Here is a 21,573-nt window from a genome sequence, read left to right as displayed (position 1 = left end):
CTCCGACTCCAGCCTCTGCTGTCTGCTGGGTGTCCATCAGCCGGGCCTCTGGCTGTCTGTCCAGAGAACAGACTGTGTATGAGCAGTGAAAGCCTTGCTCAGCCGGGAAGGCAGGATGACTCCAGGCTGAGCCCTGTCCAGCCTTAGGACCTTCCAGGGGAGGCGTCTCCCTCTGAAAACCTGTTAATTCATTTTACCCGGAACCCTGTCTGGCTCCAAACCCCTCAGCTCCCTCCACCCCGGGGCATACCCCAGGGGCAGGGCAGACTCTGATCCAAGCAGATGGCCGGGCTGGCTTCTGACCTGGCCCAGCAGGCCAGGTTATTTCCGACTCACAGGCCTCCAGCCCATGAAGAGAGATGGAGATTTTCATTAGCGAGAACTTAAACATTGTCCACCGTCCTTCCCCAAGGGGGTCCGGAACTTCATCCCATGGTGCCTTCCACTGGTGCTGCCCCACCTCTCATCCTCTCACACACCCAGCCTCTGGAGGTGGCGTTCATGGCCCACAGCAGAGGGTAAGGATCTGTCAGGGGCCCTTTGCCTCCCCTTTCTCCTTCCTTTGTGGACATCCGAGTCCTGTTTCCCAATGTTTGGGCCTGGCCAGGGGCTGCATCTCATCCCTCCGCTGGGCTATGACTGGCTCATTCTTTGTAACAACCCAACCCCCTCCCCGCCCCCCCCCTCCCCGCCCCGCCCCGCCCCTCCTTTTCCACTTTTTCTTTTTCTCCAACCTTCCTTCAGCTCGAGTTGTGTGTGAGAGAAAGAAGGCAACTCGTGTGTGAGCCTGGCTGAGGAATGAGATCACTGCTCTCCCTGCTCCGCAGGCTGGCTGTCTGCGGCCGGGGTGACTGGGAGAGCGCGGCCGCTCCGTTTCCACAGACAGCCATCTGGTGCCACCAGACTCGCGCGGACGCTAATCTGTCCATTTCCTTCACGTTATTCTTTTTTTGTTGGAGGTGGCGTTCCCAAGGACCTCTTTCCTGCAGCTGTACGTTCAGGCCCAGTCCGTGTGAGGGTGCGGGCGCCTTTGGCATCACGCCCCCCGCCCCCTTGTAGGTGTCAGCGCGTCATTGTTACCATCGGTGAGGCTATGTGGTTGTGATGTCAGGGCTGCACTTTCAAATGGAAATCAGGCAATTATGCTGCACATGGGGAAGTGTGACAGATGCAGAGGTTTTACACCACTGGTCCCGTCGCGGGGACAAAGGCAGCCAGTGCTCCCGGGGGATGGTTAAATAAATAAAATATGTTTTAAGAGCACAGAGAAATCCAGGAATAATTAACTGCATCATGAGAGTTCATAGGTCCTGTGGCTGTTTAACTTCAGAATGTGATAATGACATGTCAATGGATGGCTTGACTCATCTTTATAAAGGCAGCGTTAGAAAGCTGATTTCAATGTGCATTCAGACAGAGGCAGCTGCTGCTCTCCGCATCTGCTTTCCAGTTTCCAAATGCAAAGCTTTTCAACTTGTTTCCCTTCCACCACAGTGGGGTTGGGGGTGGGGGGAAGGGCTCCAGTTGGCTTAAGGGGAAGAGGAGCTGATAGCAGCCTGATGTCTACCTCACGGAGCAGCTTCCTGTCAACATTTAGTGCGGATTCATAGGCGCTTACACAGAAAAACATGGTAACAGGATCATGGCCACCAGGTTAGCACTTGAGTACTTGCTATGGGCCTAGCCCCAGCCAAGTGCTTTAGTTCTGTGAGTGTGAGGTAGGCATGCTGTTCCCCATGCTTTATAGACAGGGCACTGGCACCAGCGGAGGTGGGAGAGCTGGGCTTCAGATCTCACCTTGTTGGTCTTTGGTCTTGGCTCACAGCCACTGAATGGCTCCCTCTCCAACGTTTCAACCGAGAATAGAAAGAAAGATACACACTCACTCACGCACCCTTCACAGCACCCTATGTCAGACACATCCAGTTGGAGCGAATTACTAAATAGGAGAGACTTCAATAAAACTTAAAACTTAAGTTTTCCCCTAAAATGCCCTACTGTTTAAACAAATGGTTAATTTGGAGCCTGAAACACAAGGTAAGATTCAACACTTAATGTGTCCAAAACTGGACTTACATGAACTTACATTACACTTACAAAGAATGAAGTGCTCCCAAATCCTGGCCGTGTTTCTTGTCTGTAACAGAGGAAGCAACTCAGATCAAGCTCAGGTCCATGGCTTTGAACTTCAGCAGTCCCTGAATTTGTTTATATGTCGCTGCCGTAGACTAACTATAGCTGATGCCAATTAGAGCAGAGATAGACAGAGAAGATATTTTATCTCTCAGAAAAAGTACTTTTACAGACTGATTCATTTGCCTCTCAGCATAACCATTATGGCTTGTTGCAGTTTAGGTTCTTACAAGGGTATTTCTTGGATCACATGATCTCAGACATCTAGAGGAAATAATGAACAACACAAACAGACCCAGAGAAAGAGAAGCAGCTATCAGACTCTCAAACCTCAGAGGGAAAGTAGGGGAGGGTGGGGGTAAGGGGAGGAGATCAACCAAAGGACTTGTGTGCATACATATGGGCCTGGCCAGTGGCCATGGACAATGAGGGTTGCTGGGGGGGGGGGGGGGGGGCATATCTAGGGTGGGCTTTGGGATGGGAATGGGGGAATAAGGACAATTATGTGAGACCATAATAATAATAATAATAATAATAATAATAAAGCACTTTTAAACTAAGCATATGACAAACTAAATATTGGGTCGGCAGCTAAGTAATTGCGGAATTTTAAAGAAAATCAAAGACAATTTTTTCATGGAACTAAATAACTTTATTCTTTAATGTATTGCCCATTTTGATCAATGACCTTTTGCCATCTTTCAGGCAGCATTATAATCCCACGTTCAAAAAACTTCTGTTTTTTATTAGCAAAAAACTGAATCAGGTACAATTTGACATCATCATCATTATTGAAATTTTTACCATTCAAGGAGTTTTGTAAAGATCGAAACAAAAAGTAATCAGATGGTGCAAGGTCAGGACTATATGGTGGATGTGGCAAAACATCCCAACCAAGCTCCATTAATTTTTGCCGAGTGACCAAAGATGTGTGTGGCCTTGCATTGTCATGATGGAATACAACACCTTTTCTATTTGTCAATTCGGGCCACTTTTCTTCAACTGCATTGTTTAATTTTGTTAGTTGTTCAATGTAGACATCAGAATTGATCGTTCGGTTGGGTGGTAAGAGTTCAAAGTAGACAATTCCTTTGTAATCCCACCAAACTGATAACAAAACCTTCTTTTGATGAATCTCAGCTTTTGATGTTGTTTGAGTTGGTTCACCTGGCCTGCTCCACGATCTTTTCTGCTTGATATTGTTGTAAACAACCCATTTTTCATCGCCAGTTATCAGTCGTTTTAAAAATGGATCATTTTCATTACGTTTCTTTAGCAAATCGCAGCTGCTAATGCGTTGCGTTAACTGTGATTCTTTCAGTTCGTGAGGAACCCATGTATCGAGTTTTTGAACATAGCCAATTTGTTTTAAGTGATTTTCAATGCATGTATGTGATACATGAAGCTTCTCTGCAATCTCACGTGTTGTACTGTGACAGTCCGAATTGATTATTGCTTTGATTAGGGCGTCATCAACTTCAACTGGACGACCAGAGCGTCTTTCATCTTTGAGTGAAAAATCACCAGAACGAAATTTGGCAAACCAATTTTGACACTGCCGTTCTTTTAAGGCTTCGTCACCATAAACAGCACATAACTTTTTATGAGCTTGCGATGCGTTTTTCCCTTGCGGAAATAAAAAAGCAAAATATGACGAAAATGTTCCTTTTGATTTTCCATTTTTCAACGAACGCCAAACAAAAACTACAAAACAGATCAAAAAACTTTTTTTACTGATTAACAGCTGAATAGCCAACTATCAAATACAAAATGTGTTTTACATTTGTACTACGTCTGCAAACCTAAAAATTCAACTGAAGCCATATGTGTGTGAAACCCGCAATTACTTAGTTGCCGACCCAATAAAACTGGTTTACATAGGAATGATTTCTCAGAACAATATGTTCCCTTTGAAAGCCCACGTGGCCCACTGTAGTTAAAATGCATCAATCAAATAAAACTGGAAGTTTCAAGAGACAAAATGTCTACTAATTTGCTACTAAAAAACATAGATTACACAACAGCAGCCTCTGATCATGACTTGTTTTACCTTATGCAAGGTTAGAAAAACACTTAGACCATTAACTTTATCTTAGGTTAGGAAGAAATTAAATTTCTGCTTATGGAAAATTAGTTTTTCTGGTTTCATCTTTAAGGAACACATTTGTTTGAAAATATTAGAATAATAAGCTCACATTGCAGAAATAGTATCATTAAAGCATACTCTTCACTAATATCTAAATTAAAAAAGGTTGAAAACACTAGTGATGAGCACCAAAGAGACCAAAGTCACAAGTCACTCAAGAATGGATCACTCAGGAGCTCAACAAATTAATCAGAGCATCATCCCATGGGCGGGGCCAGCCAGACCCAATCACCCGTTAGCACAGCAAGGCCTTGTTCCACATAAACCAACGACTGATGCTCTAAGAGGAAAACATCAGAGTGGAAAAAAAAGTGAAGACCAACTAAAAATAAAAATTTTAAAAATTAAGAGCTGCAATGGAGGTTAACAACCTCAAAATATGTGTCATGGCTAATATCAGTCATTTAGTTAATGTTCATGATCAGTTATTAGCATATATCTTTCCCACTACAAATTTTAATTTCATTATAAATTCTTTACCCATCAAAAATTATTTCAAACTAAGCATTTGACAAAAAATAATCAACTAACAGAGACATTCTAACACTTTCCCATATTTAAGAAGTGCCATTTTGTAAGTTCAAGATGCCCCAATTTGTAGAGAAAATTTACTAACTAAACCTGGTGTCCATGATTAATGAGCATCAGAAACACACACACACACACACACACACACACACACACACACACATTTGTTATTCCAGTTTCCCAAATATAGAAAGTCTTTTGGGCCATTAAATCATCTTATTATAGAAAAAAATTTAAAAACCCTCTGATTAAAGAAAAATTAGGTTTGCTTTTTCCTTCTCTTTTTCAATACATTTACTTGAAAATATTATTGTAATAGTCTTGTGATTGTGACTGGAAAAATTAGAATTCATTCTGACCTAGCTCTTTCAAAAAATAATGTGTGTGTATTTAATATTAACAAGCTTTCAAGTAACACATGTATTGTGACTGTGTATGCATATCACCAAAATACTTAAGAAAAGTAAAGCAAATTGCTGTCCAACAAGTGAACAGATAAATCAGTAGCGATGCAACAGTGCAGAAAAGCTTTCCGTTAGTCATTACAATGCAAACCTCTCAAACTTCCTTACATTTGATCATAGACAGTGTGAACTTGGAAAAACCATGCGGTTTATTAGAAGAAAGAAAATGAGATTGTGGGCAGACTAAATAAAAAACATAGATCTTCTTTAGGAGCTGGAATTATGGCTGACTTTATTTTCTTTTCTTCATGTGTTTCTGAGTTTTCCAGTAGTATGCAATGGGTCTCCAGCAGGATGCTTAAACGAGTGGGCACTGGAGCCAAGCCACCAGATTGAGAGCCTGGCTCTGCGGCTCATTGGCTCATGCAAATCATTTTCCACCTTGAATTCTCAATTTTCTCTCCACAGAATGGAAACCATTCTAATGCCTAGTTCACAAAGTTGTGAAGTAGATTAGAGACAATACTCACAATACTCACAAAGTATGTAGTGCTGCTGAAACTGGTTTGGCCCAGTGGATAGAGTGTTGGCTTGCATACTGAAAGGTCAGAGGTTCATTCCAGTCAAGGGCATGTACCTTGGTTGTGGGCACATCCCCAGTGTGGGGTGTGCAGGAGGCAGCTGGTCAATGTTTCTCTCTCATCAATGTTTCTAACTCTCTCTCTTCCTCTCTGTAAAAAAATCAATAAAATATATATATTTTTAAAAAAGTATGTAGTGCTTTGCACATATAACTGCAATAAATGTTAACTACTTAAGGAAAATCCTTACACAGCCCATGTCTGTACTTGTTCTTACAGTAACAGAAAAAGTAGAAATCCTAAGTCTTATTGATAAAGTCAATATAATTTTCATATGCCATATTGCTGGATCGATCACCTGATGTAAACAAGCACCCTCCAGTTCCTTCTCTGCCACACTTACCTGTGTTGTTGTTGTTGTTTTTTGTGGGTTTTTTTTTTTTTATAACACTCACTGCAACCTGAAATTAGTTTATTTGTTTATATTCTGTAATCAGTCACTATGGTTGATTTTAAACTATGAATGGTTTAACAAATGGCTTGCAAAACTCCTGAATATGTAACAATTGGCTCTCATGAGCCAGCATACCACCAGCTAATCTACTCTGACAATTTCTACATTTTAAATGGAAGTTTGGGTTTGACAATTAAGGAAAATAGCCATCTACCCCCTACCCTCAAGCCAGCACAAATAGGACAATTAATTTGTAGGCAGTATCATCAGTGGAGGCTGTTAGCTGTAATTAACCTAACCAAATAGACCATTTTCTGGGTTGATTTTTATTACAGTGGTGGTAAAATGCTAGATTCCTTGGAAACTGATGAATCTGCAAAAACAGGATCCATTATTACTTTCCCAAATAGCTCCAGCACCCCAAGGAAATGAGCAAGATTGAGCATTTTGGGAATTAAGATCCAACTATTTTCTCTTTCAATTCATTTTGAAAATCAAAATAATTTTAAAAGGCATACATTAATATGTCTCTCCCCTACGTCTGAACCTATCCACCCATGCTCTCATTATTGATAATCATTTGTTAGATTTCTTGTGTACATTCTTTATGAAAATAGAAGCAAACACACTTAGGTATTTTTATGCCCCAGTCCTGTTTTTCACAAAAGGTATTGTTCACATTGTTCCATACTTAGCTTTTTTCACTTAACAATAAAACTTGTTTTTCATAACAATCTCATTTTTTTATTTTTTTATTTTTTTTACAACTGGGTATATTTTCATTATGCAGCACGTTAAAGATGGCCCCAAATTCTTTGCTCCTCTTCCATTGAGAGGTAGATTCTAGTTCCTTCCCCTTGAGTATGTGCTCAGTGACCAGCAGAGAATAGTGCCAGGGAGGCTATGTCAGTAGGTCAGGCATGAAGAGGCTGGCTACTTGCACTTCCTGCCACTTAGGACACTCCTGGGGCAAGGAGGATGGATTCTTGGAGCAAAGTCTGACTCCCCTGAGACCACCGTGCTGTGAGGAAGTCCAAGCGGGCCATGTAGAGAGACTTTGGGCAGAGAGATGCTTGGCCAGCCCCCAGCTATTTCAGCCATGTTGGCCTTTGCACCAGGAATGGCAATGAAGACAAAGGAGGTTTCAGATGATTCTAGCAAGCCAACATCTGACTGCAATTCCATGAGAATTCCTAAGTGAGAACCACCAAGTTAACCCACAATACTCTGAGAGAGCATAACCCACTGCTGTTCTAACCACTATATTTTGAGGTCACTTGTTACATAGAAATTGATAACCTGAATACATTATAAAGACACACAGTTAGTTTAATTAGCCCTTTATAGATAAGCATTCAAGTTGTTTCCAATCTTACATTATTTCAACCAATGATTTAATGAATAGTCTTGAGTATACATTGTTTTGCACAGTTGCAGGTATATACATTTCCAGTACCATGTTAGTCAAAATAAAAATGCACTTGAATTTTGATGTATTTCCATTCATTTAGTGTCAATTTTCTTGCTTATTTTTCTATTGGCTTATTCTTTTACTTCTCAGTTTCTAGAAAATTAGTTCTTTGTTACATGAAGTACAAATATTTTTTCCCCAGTTATCTTGTCTTTGGATTTTGTTTATGTTGATTTTTTTCATGAAGAATTCTATTTTTAAGACTCTTCTATATTTTCTTCATTGCGTCTACCCTTTAATATTTAATCTTTGATTTATTTAGAATTTGTCCTGATGAATGCATCTAACTTTTTTTTTCTAAATTGCTATTTAATTGTCTTTAAATCATTTATTTAGTTAATCTATATTTTTATACTGATTTCAAATGCTACTTTTATCACATACTTTTAGTATGCTTATGAGTTTATGTGTATTTCTACTGATTATCTATCTTAATTTTTGTACTTTAAAAATATATTTTAACATGTGAGATGGCTAGTGTATGCTTGTTATTCTTTTTTTTTTTTTTTAAATATATATATTTTATTAATTTTTTACAGAGAGGAAGGGAGAGGGATAGAGAGCCAGAAACATCGATGAGAGAGAATCATCGATCAGCTGCCTCTTGTACACCCCCTACTGGGGATATGCCCGCAACCAAGGTACATGCCCTTGACCGAAATCGAACCCGGGACCTTTCAGTCCACAGGCCGATGCTCTATCCACTGAGCCAAACGAGTTTCAGCTATGCTTGTTATTCTTGTTTTAAAGTCTTCTGAATATTTTTCCTAATTTTCTCATATGAATTTTAGAATCAACTTGTTGAGTTACAAGAATATCCTGGTAGTGCATTAATTGAAAGTACACACAAGGAGATTTAACATCATTATGATATTCCCTCCCTTTATCCAAAACTATGGTATGCTTTTGCATTAAGACTGCTTTTTTTTTTTTTTTTTTTAATTCTCACCTGAGATATTTTTTTTATTGATTTTAGAGAGAGTGAGAGAGAGTGAGAATAAAACAAACACTGATGTGAAAAAATGTGCGAGAGAAACATTGATTGGCAGCCTCCCACATGTACCCTGACTGGGGATCAAACCCACAACCTGGGTGTACTGACCAGGAATCAAACCCATGACCCTTTGGTGCAGGGGTCTTCAAACTACGGCCCGCGGGCCACATGCAGCCCCCAGGGGAGTCTGATCCTGCCCGCCAGGTTTTTTGGGCAGTGAGCGTAGCCAAGGTGTTACAGTAGGAATTAGTAGTTCATATAGTCCGGCCCTCCAGATCTCTGAGGGACCGTGATCTGGCCCCCACTTTAAAAAGTTTGAGGACCCCTGCTTTGGTGCATGAGATGACACTGCTTCTAGCTAGCCACACCAGCCAGGGCTGTTTAAGACTGCTTTTTGTCTTTCAGGATCAATTTAAGCATTTCTCATATACCAATAAATCTGGAATAATTACTAAGCTTATTCTTGGTTATTCTAGCTGTTTGTTTTGTTATTATAAGTGTAAAAATATCTTTTCATTTTTTATTTCTTCTAATTATTTGTTTAAATGTATAAAAGCTTTTGAAAATTATATATTGATTTAATATTAAGCCACCTTACTGAATTCTTATTTTATAATCTTTCAGATGATTCTCGGGTTATTCAAGTATAGAAATAGGTAATTTGCAAATAATGATGATTTTGTTTCTTTTCAATTTTTGCATGTCCAATTTCTCTCTTTCCTATTTATACATTTATATTTTATCCCTGACTTAGTAGAAATGCTATTGGAATTTCTCCTTTAAACATAATGTTGATTTTCAATTAGAATTATGTTAGGAAAGTAAACATCTATTGCTTTTTCATTACATTTTTTTAAAGATCAAAAATAAAAGTTGCATTTTACTAAGCATTTTTAAGCATCTAAAAAGATAAATACATATTTTTTGTAGCCATTAGTATGGTGAATTCATATAGACTTCCTAACATTGAATCACCTTTGCCTTGAATAAATCTCACATTGTTACATTTTACAATATTATTCTTTTATTGAGTTGCTTGAGTCTATTTTATATTTATTTTAATGTTTATTTTATTATTTTATTTGTTTTGATTTAAATTCTTTATTGTTTATAGTATTACATAAGTCTGCTTTTCCCCCATTGACCTCTCCCTGGCCACCCCCACCCCTCAGCACATCCCCCCGCCCCACACCATCTGTGATCATTGGTATTTTATATTTAGTTTTGTATTTTTGAATCAGTACTTTTAAAGTAACTTTGGTTTTTTAATAGGGTTTTCCATCAAAATTATACTCTTTTTGAGTCTTTCCTGTTTAATAAATCTTTCTTACATCCATTTCATTTTGCTTGGTCTTCTCATTTTGATCCTCTAAGCTCCTTCCTGTGCTTTTATTATGGTCTATTTCCCTTCCAATTCCTCCTGTTCCTTTGATGTTTTATATTTTCTCCCAATTCTACCCTGAATCTCGCCAGCTCACACATTGTCTCTCATCTCACTATCACTGCCAATGGCCCCTTTGCTTTGTGCCCAGGCTTCATCCAGGTAACTGAGTCATTAAATATTTTACATTTGTAGTAAAATACTTTTTGCTATTTCCACCTGCTATTTGGCAACATTTAATCTACCATTCAATTTTCCTAATCTTTTTCTTGTTTTATTTCTTGAATCTTTCAAATGGCTTGGGTTGGTTCTTTTTGATGTCTCACCTTTGAGACAAGTAAGTTTGTCTTGGACCAAATATTTACCGGTCCACATCCCAGACCAGTAGGAATCCTTTCTATGGGTCAGGGTTTTAGGTCCATTTTGCCCAGCCAGTAAAGAAAGGCAGCTATGAGCTTTTTTAAAACCCATCTTTTTTTTCTTTTTTTTTTTTTTTTTTCCTGTTGCTTACCAACAGGGCAATCCCTACAAGTGTGTGATTTTTTTAAACTCCACTTTTCACAACTAAATTAGGTTGAAGAGATTCCTGCTTCCCTATTTGTATGTTGTTCCTTCTGTAGAAGCATGAGGCTTAGATTCTGTTCCTCATCCCTTCTCTCTCCTTTAGAAACATGTTTTCCTGACTCATTCTGATTTCTGCAACCATGTGCTCACCTCTCCTCTCCCTCCTCCTGTATGCGCCTTGCTTTCCGGAGCCCTGCCATCTGCTTTGTTCTTTGTGGTTTTAACTCCCTCCTAGTTTACTGAAAATGAACATCTTGTTTTCATTTCTTGTTTTCCTTTGCTTTCCACAACTTCCAAGATTTCCCCCCTTCCTCTTCAAATAAAGGAAGTACATGGGCTCCCGTATTTCATATTTTAATGTGAACAGTCTAAAGGATTGAAGTAGCTAATGCTGGAAATATTTTAAAGAAAACTAGTATGGGGCTCACTCTCCAGAGCATATATTTTGAAGCTTCCAAGTGAATTTAGGTTCTCAAGGTCTTTTCTTAGCTTGTCCTTTGGGAAAGTTATCTTATCTCTCTGGACCTCATTTTTCCAAAGAGGGGAAAGGATCCCTAAAGCCTTAAGGCAGGGTGGTAACTCCAAGAAATAAATCACTGGGGTGGAATTTAGCTCATAGATACTTGGGTGGGGAAGACGTAAGAAGTGGAAAGAGGAGAATTAACCTGTAGAGAATTACCTTGTAGCTGGCCCTGTGGTAGGAACTTTACATACGTTAGAATACCTGAAAGACAGGTGTTGTGGGCTCCATTTCAGCCATGGAAAATGAGGTCCCAGGAGGCTGGATAACTCACTGAACAGCACCGTCAGGATGGGAGTCCTGGCCTTCCTAGTTTGGGAGCCCGTGTTCTTTCCCAGAGCACCTCTCCTGGGTGCCCAATGCCAGGGCTGTGTAACACTTCCGATTCCCATGGCCCATACTCCCCTGCCCTCCTTACCTCCTGGCAATAATTAAAAAACAGGCTTTAAAAATGTTTATTTTTCAATGACAGTTTACATTCAATATTATGCTGTATTAGTTTCTAGTGTACAGCACAGTGGTTAGCAACCATATGCTTACAAAGTGACCCTCCTCCCCAGATATTTCAAGCGCCCTCTGGCACCATAGGTAGTTATTACAATATTGACTGTTATTGACTTAGGCTCTAATCATGAAGGCAACCAAAATAATTGCATGCTCTCTGCTATTAGTCTCCTGATGACCAAATCCAGGCCCGGTAAAGTAGGTAACCATTTTCTGCCTGTTTGGGCTAGTGTTCTGGGAACTACACTCTAAGCAACAGGATATTCATTCACTAAAACTTAGATACAATAATTTTAGGCAAATCATCCATTTAAAAAATAGACCAAATGGGTATCTTTAAAGATCCAAAGTATCTTTTACCCAGATCATTTCTTAAAAACAAGACAAAACCTATAAAAACACATGGGGGTTTTGTTCACATAAAAAATAAACAAACAAACAAAATTAAACTTCGGTTGGTGTGGCTTGGTGAGTTGGGTGTTGTTCCATGCACAGAGAGGTTGCTAGTTCAATTGCTGGTCAAGACACATGCCTGAATTTTGGGCTCAATCCTTGGTGGGGGGCATGCAAGAGGCAGCCAATCAATGTTTCACTCTCTCATCAATGTTTCTCTCTCTCCCTCTTCCTCTCTCTCTCAAAATCAGTTTTAAAAATCTTTTAAAAAATAAGATACTGTCTTTTGACCATTTTCCATTGTTCACCAATGAAATCAATACAGATAACCTTTCATATGTGTTGAAAGAAAAAAAAAGGTAAATAATTCAGTTCCTAAAATAAGATTTGCTTAGAAATTATTTTACTTTCTGAATTTCCTTGGCATTATAGATGAGTCAGCAGAGCAAACTAGGAGCTCAGTTCCTGTAGCCATAACCCCCACCACTCTTTTTAAAAGTCTCCAGTCTTTGTGTTGAAAAGCATTCACTGGGAAGATAAACGAGCAGCAAAATGATTGGTGTCCACTTAGTGATTAATTACCCTGGTTGGCTTGTTAACAATGACAAACTGAGATGATGGCTTTGAAAGCTGTCGCCTGTCTTCACACCTGGATAAAGGTCTCCTGACTTTGTTCCTTCTGCCTGGGCCTGCCAACCACAGGGCCCCGGACAGGTCAAGTCCTTGCAGGCCTGTTTAGTCAGCTTCTGTGGAGTCAGTCTCCTTGGAGCTGAGGTTCTCATCACAGTTTATCCTGGAATTCTACTGCAACCTTTAGGCCACAGCGCCAGGCAGAGAAAAAGTACAATTATATATTATATCCTAAAGAGATTCTTCAGTCTCCTCCTGAGTTCTACTCCCTTCTGGGTCTGAGGAGGGCAGATGGGGTGCACGGGAAATGCATGCGCTGGCAACTCCCTTCACCCCCTTGGGTCACACCTGTCTAAACCCCAGTCACCCCAGCTCAGGCCAATCTTCTCCATGCAGCCCGCCCTTCTATACTAGGCAAACCTCTCTCTCTCTCTCTCTCTCTCTCTCTCTCTCTCTCTCTCTCTCTCTCTCTCTCTCTCTCTCTCTCTCTCTCTCTCTCTCTCTCTCTTTCCTCTTCTGTTTGAGAACTAAACATTTCCATCCATGTCAAAGCCTAACTCCTCTGCCTTGCTTTCAAGACCCAGATAACCTTACCTCACCCAATTATTAGCCACTGCTCCCAGACTCCCTGAGCAGCATGCAGGTGCTACAGAGGAGATAGATCACAGCTTTGCCAATTAACAGCTGATGCATCTCAGCATCTCAGAGTCCTGTCTTCCCTAGAGAAAGAGTTAAAATGGAAACGGGTGTGCTCATATTTACTGGAGGAGGAAGCATCCCTAAGACAGTAGTTAACTTACGCATCTTCATCACTGCTGATGAGCTCTTACCAAATATTCAAAATAAAATTAATGAACTTCATCTTATATATGGGAAGATAACCGAGCAGCAAAATGATTAGTGTCCATTGTGAAGTATATATTGGTGGTGGGAGAGGGGTGGGGCTGAATGGGGGTGTAGACTGCTAGTCATCGTTAAAAACAACATTCTCAAGAATGACTTTGTTCTGCAGCACAGGGATGTTCTTACCTTTCAGAAATTGGCCTGCTTGTCCCAGCTGCCCCCTTCTTATACTGCTCAGATAAATGGTGCTATTTCCTACTCTTATTAGTGTGCCTGCCTACTAGCTGTGAGCCAGGAAACCAGAGGAAGCCTATGAAATATGATGGCCAAAGGCGGGGATTGGCTGGTGCCGGAGGGATGGCGGGTGGGGTGTCGGCAGGGGCTGCACTATGAAGTCCCTGTGCCCAGACTAATTATATCAGAAACTCTGGGGCTGAGGCCTAGCATCACAAGAGTGTGGTGAAGGCCTAGTGAGAGGGAGCTGAGGAGAGGGGGCCAATGGGGGGAAAAGGGGAAATCTGTAATACTTGCAACAATATTTAAAAACACACACAACCTTCCAGGTGATCCCAAAGGGCACTCAAAGCTCTGAACACTGGGTGCCACTATACATGGGACTGGCCAACACTGCAAGGTGGTGGTGGGGAGGGAGGGGGTGGGCAGGAAGCCAGGGCAGCCTCCTGTGGGACAGAGTGAAGGTGTTGCTGTCTCTCCACTCCTCCCCCAGCCCAGATACAGATTCATTTTTGTGAAAAAAATTCTGATAGATTTTTTGACTTTTTATTATCGATATATATATATTTTTTAATTCTGCCTTTATCAGAAGTATGTACATTCTTTTTTTGGGTCATTAGGATGTAGTTGATAAATGATACTATTTCTTAGTTCTGTTGAGAATTTCCACAGGACATATTTAGTCTTAGTCCTCAGGTCATTTTCATTTTTATTTCAACAGATAGGCAATGAATCACTTCTTAAAGGCCAAATACTGTACAAGGTTTTGGGGATATGATGGTGCATTGAGGGTCCCCAAGACCACTCCCACGCTTGAATGTCTTCTATAAGGAGTCTGGGAGTCGGCACAGCTAAGATTTACTACAGTGGGGTATGTAGTGAGGATACACAGACAAATCATAAGAGAAAAAGACACCAGTGGGGTCTGGAGAAACCACGCGCAACCTTCCTTACGCCCTCTCCCTCCTGGGAGGGTCGCAGAGTGCACCTCAACGGCGATATGCATGTAGTGTGTAGTGTTTCTTCCCGGGGCCCAATAGAGATTCCAGCCTGACGTTTTCCCTGGGGCCTGGTCACACTGGCACCCTCTGCCTAGCACGTTACAAATGTCCAGATCCCAAAGGGAAAGCAGGTGTTCAGCATAAACCGCACTGTTTGTATAAGCAGGTTAGGCACAGTGGGCCACCCTGATCACATCCGTGCAAAGAGCTGTTTACCAGCCAAGTTCTCAGGGCCACTGGCCAACCTTGCAAGCAGGCAACGACAGCCCCCAGCCCCACTGTTAGGTCCTCTGCGTGAATGGCAAGCTGACATGGTCTCTGCCTTCTGGAAGCTCTGCTCCGTGACACTGAGGAGAGGAGTGGACTTCCATCCATCACTCTCCCTGCAGACAGAGACACTCCCTGTGACGGTCTCAGGAAGGGAGGTGCAGCGTGCCAGGACAGCTCACACAGGAGGGTCGGCCCTGGCCGTGAATTTCAGGGGGTTTCCCTAAGGCTTCCAGATGGTGAACCAGGGGAGATGAGAGGTGAGGGAAGAGCAGGGCGTAGGGAACCAGCGAGGGGCTTGATGAACAGCAGTCTCACAGCCATAAGCCAGTCAGAGAAAGACAAGTATCACATGATCTCACTCCTATGTGGAAGCTAATGAACAAAATAAACTGAATCTCAGCCGACAGGTTTCACGGGAAGGCAGGAGAGGGACAGTGGGAAGAGATCAACTAAAGAACTTGTATGCATATATGCACAACCCATCCACACACTCAGTAGGATGGTGAATGTCTGGGGTGAAGGGTGGGGGTGGGCTAGAAGTCAATGTGGGGAAAAAGGAGACTTATGTAATACTTTCAACAATAAAGATTAAAAAAAAAAAAAAAAAGGCACGTGTGAGAAACTGTCACAGCCAAGAGGAGCCTAAGGAGACATGAGGATTAAGTGTAATATATCCTGAATGTGATGCTGGGGAAAATGACACTGGGTAAAAACAAAGGAAATCTGAATAAAGTACAGACTTTAGTTAATTTTAATGTATTAGTATTGGTTCATTAATGTTAACAAAAGTACCACACTAATGAAAGATGTTAATAATAGGGGAAACTGGTTACAGAGTATATGGGAAATTGTGTTCCCAATTTTTCTGTATAGCTAGAACTATTATAAAATAAAAAGGCTTAGCACTAACCGGTTTGGCTCAGTGGATAGAGAGTAGGCCTGCGGACTGAAAGGTCCCGGGTTCGATTCCGGTCAATGGCATGTACCTTGGTTGCTGGCACATCCCCAGTAGGGGGTGTGCAGGAGGCAGCTGATCTATGTTTCTCTCTCATCGATGTTTCTAACTCTATCCCTTTCCCTTCCTCTTTGTAAAAAAAAAAAAAAAAAAAATCAATAATATCTATATTAATAAAAGGGTAATATGCTAATTAGACCAGGAGACCTTCCAGATATCCTTCCAGACAAAGCCATGGTGGTGGGGCTGAGACAGAGTGGTTAGGGGCAGTTGGGGGTGAACAGGCTGGCAGGCAGAGTGGCTAGGGGCAATCAGGCAGGCAGGCAAGTGAGCAGTTAGGAGCAGTGGTCCTGGATTGCGAGAGGGATGTCTGACTGCCAGTTTAGGCCTGATCTCTGTGGATCGGGCCTAAATCGGCAGTCAGATATCCCTTGAGGGGTCCCAGATTGGAAAAGGTACAGGCCAGGCTGAGGGACACTCCCTCCCTACCCCCTGTGCGAATTTTGTGCACTGGGCCACTAGTATATAAATTAAATTAAATAAAAAATAAAAAGGCTGATTATTTAAAATAAAAGTAAATAAAGGCCATGTAGCCAGAGTAGGCAGGATGCAACAAGGACCTAAAAAGTCCTTGGCACAGAGATCGTGGCATGGCACAGAGATCGTGGGGAGGAGGCTTCAGCAGACAGGTTTCACGGGAAGCTGGGTGTGTGTGCGTGTGCGTGTGCGTGTGTGTGTGTGTGTGTGTGTGTGTGCGTGCGCGCGCACGTGTGTGTGCGTGTGCACAGCGATTCAGTTATTGTTGTAAAGTTGAACAATTTGGTCACTATCTGCTAGAAGAAAAAACAACAGCAGCAAAGGCTGCATAGTAACAAATGTGAAACCTTATTTCCTGCTCTCTCCTTTCAGTCCTGCTTTTTGTCTCACCTGAGTTTTATAGACAGGAATAGTACTTCTCAGGTATGGTGGTGAAATACCCCAGAGTATTTGCAATGATCTCTAAGGCTCCTAGTAAATCTTCAAAGCAAAATTAATTCACTTCACCGTCTATACTCATGTCAAACACACACAATTTAAAGCAAAACACATCTTTTTGACCAGGAAAGGGAAGTCAAGGAATCAATAGCAGAGGTCTGGAATCTTTAAGTGTCTGAGGATAAAAGAACAATTATTTGATTACTGATAGTACTTGGTCAGCATCCACTTGAATACCAAGCACAGAACAGTAAAACAGATTCTTCCTCCAAGAAATTTACTAAATGAGACGTAAGACTTTTTTAAATTATAATTTTGAGAAAAACTAATGACATAAATGAACTATTTTCCTGTATTAACATAATAGTAGTACGTATTTATCATGGAAGAGTCCTAACATCAGAGAGAGGCCGGCAGAGGGCTGACACCGTTGATAAATGGAGCCTGCAGAAGATGCAGGACTGTCCCAGCAAGCCGTCTCACCCGGGGGAGCCTCACACATGTGGGAGCATGGTGCCACCCCGAGGTTTCCCAGAGGTGAGTCCTCCTGGAGGAGGGAGATGAGGGACAGCTATCGCACTAGCAGCTCTCCTGCTTGAGATGTGGTCCAGTTTGTTTACGGACTCACCATGTACTGAGCAGGAAAACTCCAGTGTTGGTAGTTGCTGTGGGCCTAAATATACAGAGACCTGCAAGGGCAGTGTTTGGGACTGGGCCAGGTGAAGACGCAGCCAAACTTTAACTCCACATCTGTATATAGAACCATGTGTCAGGCTTTTGATTACCCAAATGGCCTAGATTTGAAACAGGTAATTTCTGGGAAGCACGTGCTCTTGAAAGCCTGTAATATATCTCGAATTCCACAAATGACTTCCTAGAATTGGGTTTTTGGAGAGAATTCACTTATCAACTACAGAAGCACAGAATGTTAAAAGTTGCTCCAGATTAAAAAATTGTATGTGTGAAAGGAGGTGTGTACAAAAACTACAGAGTACTTTCCAGAACCAGGTTCTACCACTTGATGGTGTTAGATAATCAGAAACAAAAATTATTTCCTGACAAGAGGTTTGGGATCACCTCTTACACTTGCTTGGGATCACCGGTGTGGCTTCTACTCCATTCCTCTTGCATGTCAAGTGGATGAGCCAGCTCAAACCCCTAAACATTTTTGCACAACCTCCACCCCCACTACCGGGTAACACATGTTCACTATGTGTCAGAACTCCCCACACGAAATTACTTTTTGGCATCTACCTCCAACTTTCCCCCATATCTTATGCCCTCATTCTAAAAGGTAATAATACACATACTGGATAAATCTTTTAGAAATGAAGCAATGTTTATAACTCTAGCAGATAATAAAATGCACATGTTCAGGTATTGTTATGAATTAGAAGCAGCCATTAAAAAAAAAATAAGGATAGAAAATCAGTCAATCAAAGCTTTTAGCATAGAATCTAGCACTTACAATCACCATGTATGCATGGTCACACATGGTCACCACACATCCACCACATGCTTGCCTAAGCCCAAGAAAGCAGAACAGACCAAGGTGGTCAGGCTTAAGAAATGACCTGAATTTCACAATGAGCTTTCTTCTCCCGATATTTTGAAGTCTGAAGCGCTCTACTGTAACAATCCACACCTTTATAGGACAGGTCTGGGCGGAGGGGTGATGTGCCTTAAATTTTGCAGATTACAGACAGGCTCATACTCTGGGAGTGCCACTGGCCACCTCACCATGCAGTTGATCAAAGAAATAGAGCATGTGTGGTTATGTCTTTAATGTACATGTTTGGCACCTGGTGATTTTCTAGGCAGTGCAGAAGTAAAAGCCGTAGCCCTTTGAGAGAGTCTTTAAATTACATGAGAAGCCGAAACCGGTTTGGCTCAGTGGATAGAGCGTCGGCCTGTGGACTGAAGGGTCCCGGGTTCGATTCCGGTCAAGGGCATGTACCTTGATTGCGGGCACATCCCCAGTAGGGGGTGTGCAAGAGGCAGCTGATCGATGATTCTCTCTCATCGATGTTTCTAACTCTCTATCCCTCTCTCTTCCTCTCTGTAAAAAATCAATAAAATATATTTAAAAAAATAAAAAAAATAAAAAATTACATGAGAAGCGGCCGAGTCTTGAGTGGACTTGCTGTCACTTGTTTCTTTTGTCTTTGTGCTGCCACCTATAGAGAAAAGGAAAACATGTTGTATCCTGAAGAAGGAGTCCCCTGAAGTCCCAGGCACCATCTGCACCTCCTAGAACAGAAAAGCGATGCTGGCTGGTTTAGGCTCCTGAGAGAGGACCTCAGGTGAGGGAGGGGTTTTGGTGGAGGCCTCCTTGGCGACTTTCTACAGCTCCGGGGAGTGGGTTGGTAAGAAACACATTTTATTTCCAGTGTTTAAAGGAGGGAAATACAAAATAATGTTAAGGTTGCCCCAAACTTATGGAGCAAATACTATCATTTTAGAAAATACATGAAACACACAAAAACAATATTCTAACAAATAATTCTTAAACCATTGTTCTCTTTCCCTTTTGTTTTCTTTTTAAAAAGTGGATCCTTTTTTGTTATTATTTTTAAATAGTAGGAAGCCTTATGGAGACTTCCAATGTTTAAAAAGTATAAATATAGACTTGCTGAAGTAGTAGTCCCTACTATCCTCTGAAGAATGCCACCGAACAAGGTTAATCACTATAAGCTGGTTTCTCACTGAGTACAAAGTCAAGCATACTTTACTTTGAGGCTAAAAATTACCAGGGGGAAAAAGTTGATGGAAATCAGATTTCCATGCCACAGCGGAGATAAGATGTGAGAGGTTAGACCTTTCTGACCACCCACATCCCCAGGGCCATGTCCACTTCCCGGCCCAGCCTTTCCCACAGCCCAGGCCTCCCCAACACGTCCATCTGTCTGCTCTCTAGAACAGAAACTTCCTGAAGGCAAATACATTGCCTGCCATGTTGGCAGCTATGTTCCTGTGCCTAGAACATTTGGCACATAGCAGGCGTTCTTAAAGCAACTAATGGATCTAAGCTTATTCTTTGGCTTCTTTTTTCTTTTGAAAGAACTAATAACATGACTTTAATTTTCACATATTCTGATTAAAACAAGAGTAAGATAACAATTCATTTAGTGTCTGTGAAGAAGCTGACTCCTCTGTAAATCACATTTGGTTTTTATCCCTTCTCAAACAGGCTGGATTAACGTGAGGCCATCAAAATACATGTATTAACGAAAGCACAGTAAATGCAAAGAAGCTGACAGCTGAGTTAAATATTTGACATGTGAATGCACCGGCTAAGTAGAAGCTTTACTAAAATTCAGGCTCACCACTGCTGAGGATAAAGTGACCTGCAGAATTCATTATGAGTAGAGCAAGAAGATAAAGCAGAAGAAATCAGAGTTTTCTTTCTTTAATAAAATTCACAATTAAATTAGTCTACTGAAGAGTAAAAGACCACAGAGCCACATAATCAATGGCATGGATGAGAATTCTGAGGAGGCAAAAAGGAGAGGGGCCTGGGCCTGAGGGGAGTGGGCAGCACAGCACTGTCACTGCCGATGTGTGCAGCCTCGCTTTGACCATCTCTAAAACAGAAAACCCCTTCGTGGTCGCCTTAGCGGGTTGTTGTAAAGATTAATCTAGCTGCTGATGTGGGACAGTGGCAAACACTGTAAAGTACTATTAAACGTAAGGTAGGAAACCTTGTTGTAAGCCTAAGGGCCCCGAGGACTATATAAGTCCCTGTATAAAAAGTGTATAAATCTAATCATTTCTCCCCATTATTCAGACAAAGTCAAACCCTTTAGGCATCTTCCAAGGACACCAAGGAAACAGCCCTGCACTCTGCCTTCCTAGACAGGAGCTCTCTGCCTCCATGGAGAGGTTCCATGCAGTTTACTCTGGAAACGGCCACATTTTTATTAATCCTGGAGAAAGAGCTGTTTGGGAGAAAATATGTGATACATGGCGCTAGTAAAGCAAGATCCACTTTAAGAACAGAGAAAGTCAACCCTCACCTAGGTGAAGAGGCTATCTTTCAAATCTGGCGAGGTGTGGCTTCCCAGGATGTAGCCCACGTTAGAGCGAAGGGGAATTTGGTGCAGAGAGTCTGGGAGTCTGAGGTTCTGAATTTAACTTCTGGCTCAGTTCTCTAGTAGCTGTGTGACTTCAGGCAAACAAGCTGACTTTACATTTTCAACTGAAATAATTCAACTGCAAAATAAACCAAGTGTGTCATATGGTTTCTGGAAGTATTAAACACAAGGTCATGTGGAAAATGCTTAAAAATTGCAAAGCATTTTGTCAGTCTTTATTACTTTCAATAATTGTACTTCTTTGCATTTCTTTCCACTGCAAAGTAATATAATCTATGGGAAATAAAGAAAAGAAATACATACCCTGAAAAACACAACAGCCGGTATGGGCATGTTGGTGTATTTCCTTCCAGAGAAACATGAGATAACCCATATAGAGTTAGAGGGGGACCAGGTACACAGCAAGCACCGATGGATACTACAATAACTCTAAAATCATTTCCTCACAGGTACAAAGGAGATGATGCTCCCCCAAGTAGAGACTCGGGGAAGGACATA

General features: G+C 41.4%; 1 protein-coding gene across 1 annotated transcript in view; it reads right to left on the bottom strand.

Annotated features, from left to right (window-relative positions):
* Positions 1 to 17,101: 17,101 nt before the first annotated feature.
* RNASEH2B (ribonuclease H2 subunit B) overlaps positions 17,102 to 21,573 on the bottom strand; it is a 66,190-nt gene continuing 61,718 nt past the window's right edge. The window contains exons 10-11 of the mRNA XM_084879476.1: positions 19,094 to 19,158; positions 17,102 to 17,156 (exon numbers count right to left, since the gene is read on the bottom strand). Of these exons, the coding sequence (XP_084735602.1) occupies positions 17,126 to 17,156; positions 19,094 to 19,158 (96 nt within the window). The 3' untranslated portion in view covers positions 17,102 to 17,125. The remainder of the gene's footprint in view (positions 17,157 to 19,093; positions 19,159 to 21,573) is intronic.

Source organism: Pipistrellus hanaki (genome assembly GCF_964339955.1).
Source record: "Pipistrellus hanaki genome assembly, chromosome: 3".
NCBI lineage: Eukaryota > Metazoa > Chordata > Mammalia > Chiroptera > Vespertilionidae > Pipistrellus > Pipistrellus hanaki.
Note: the sequence above shows the minus strand (reverse complement) of the source record. Positions and strands in the feature narration are given on the sequence as shown.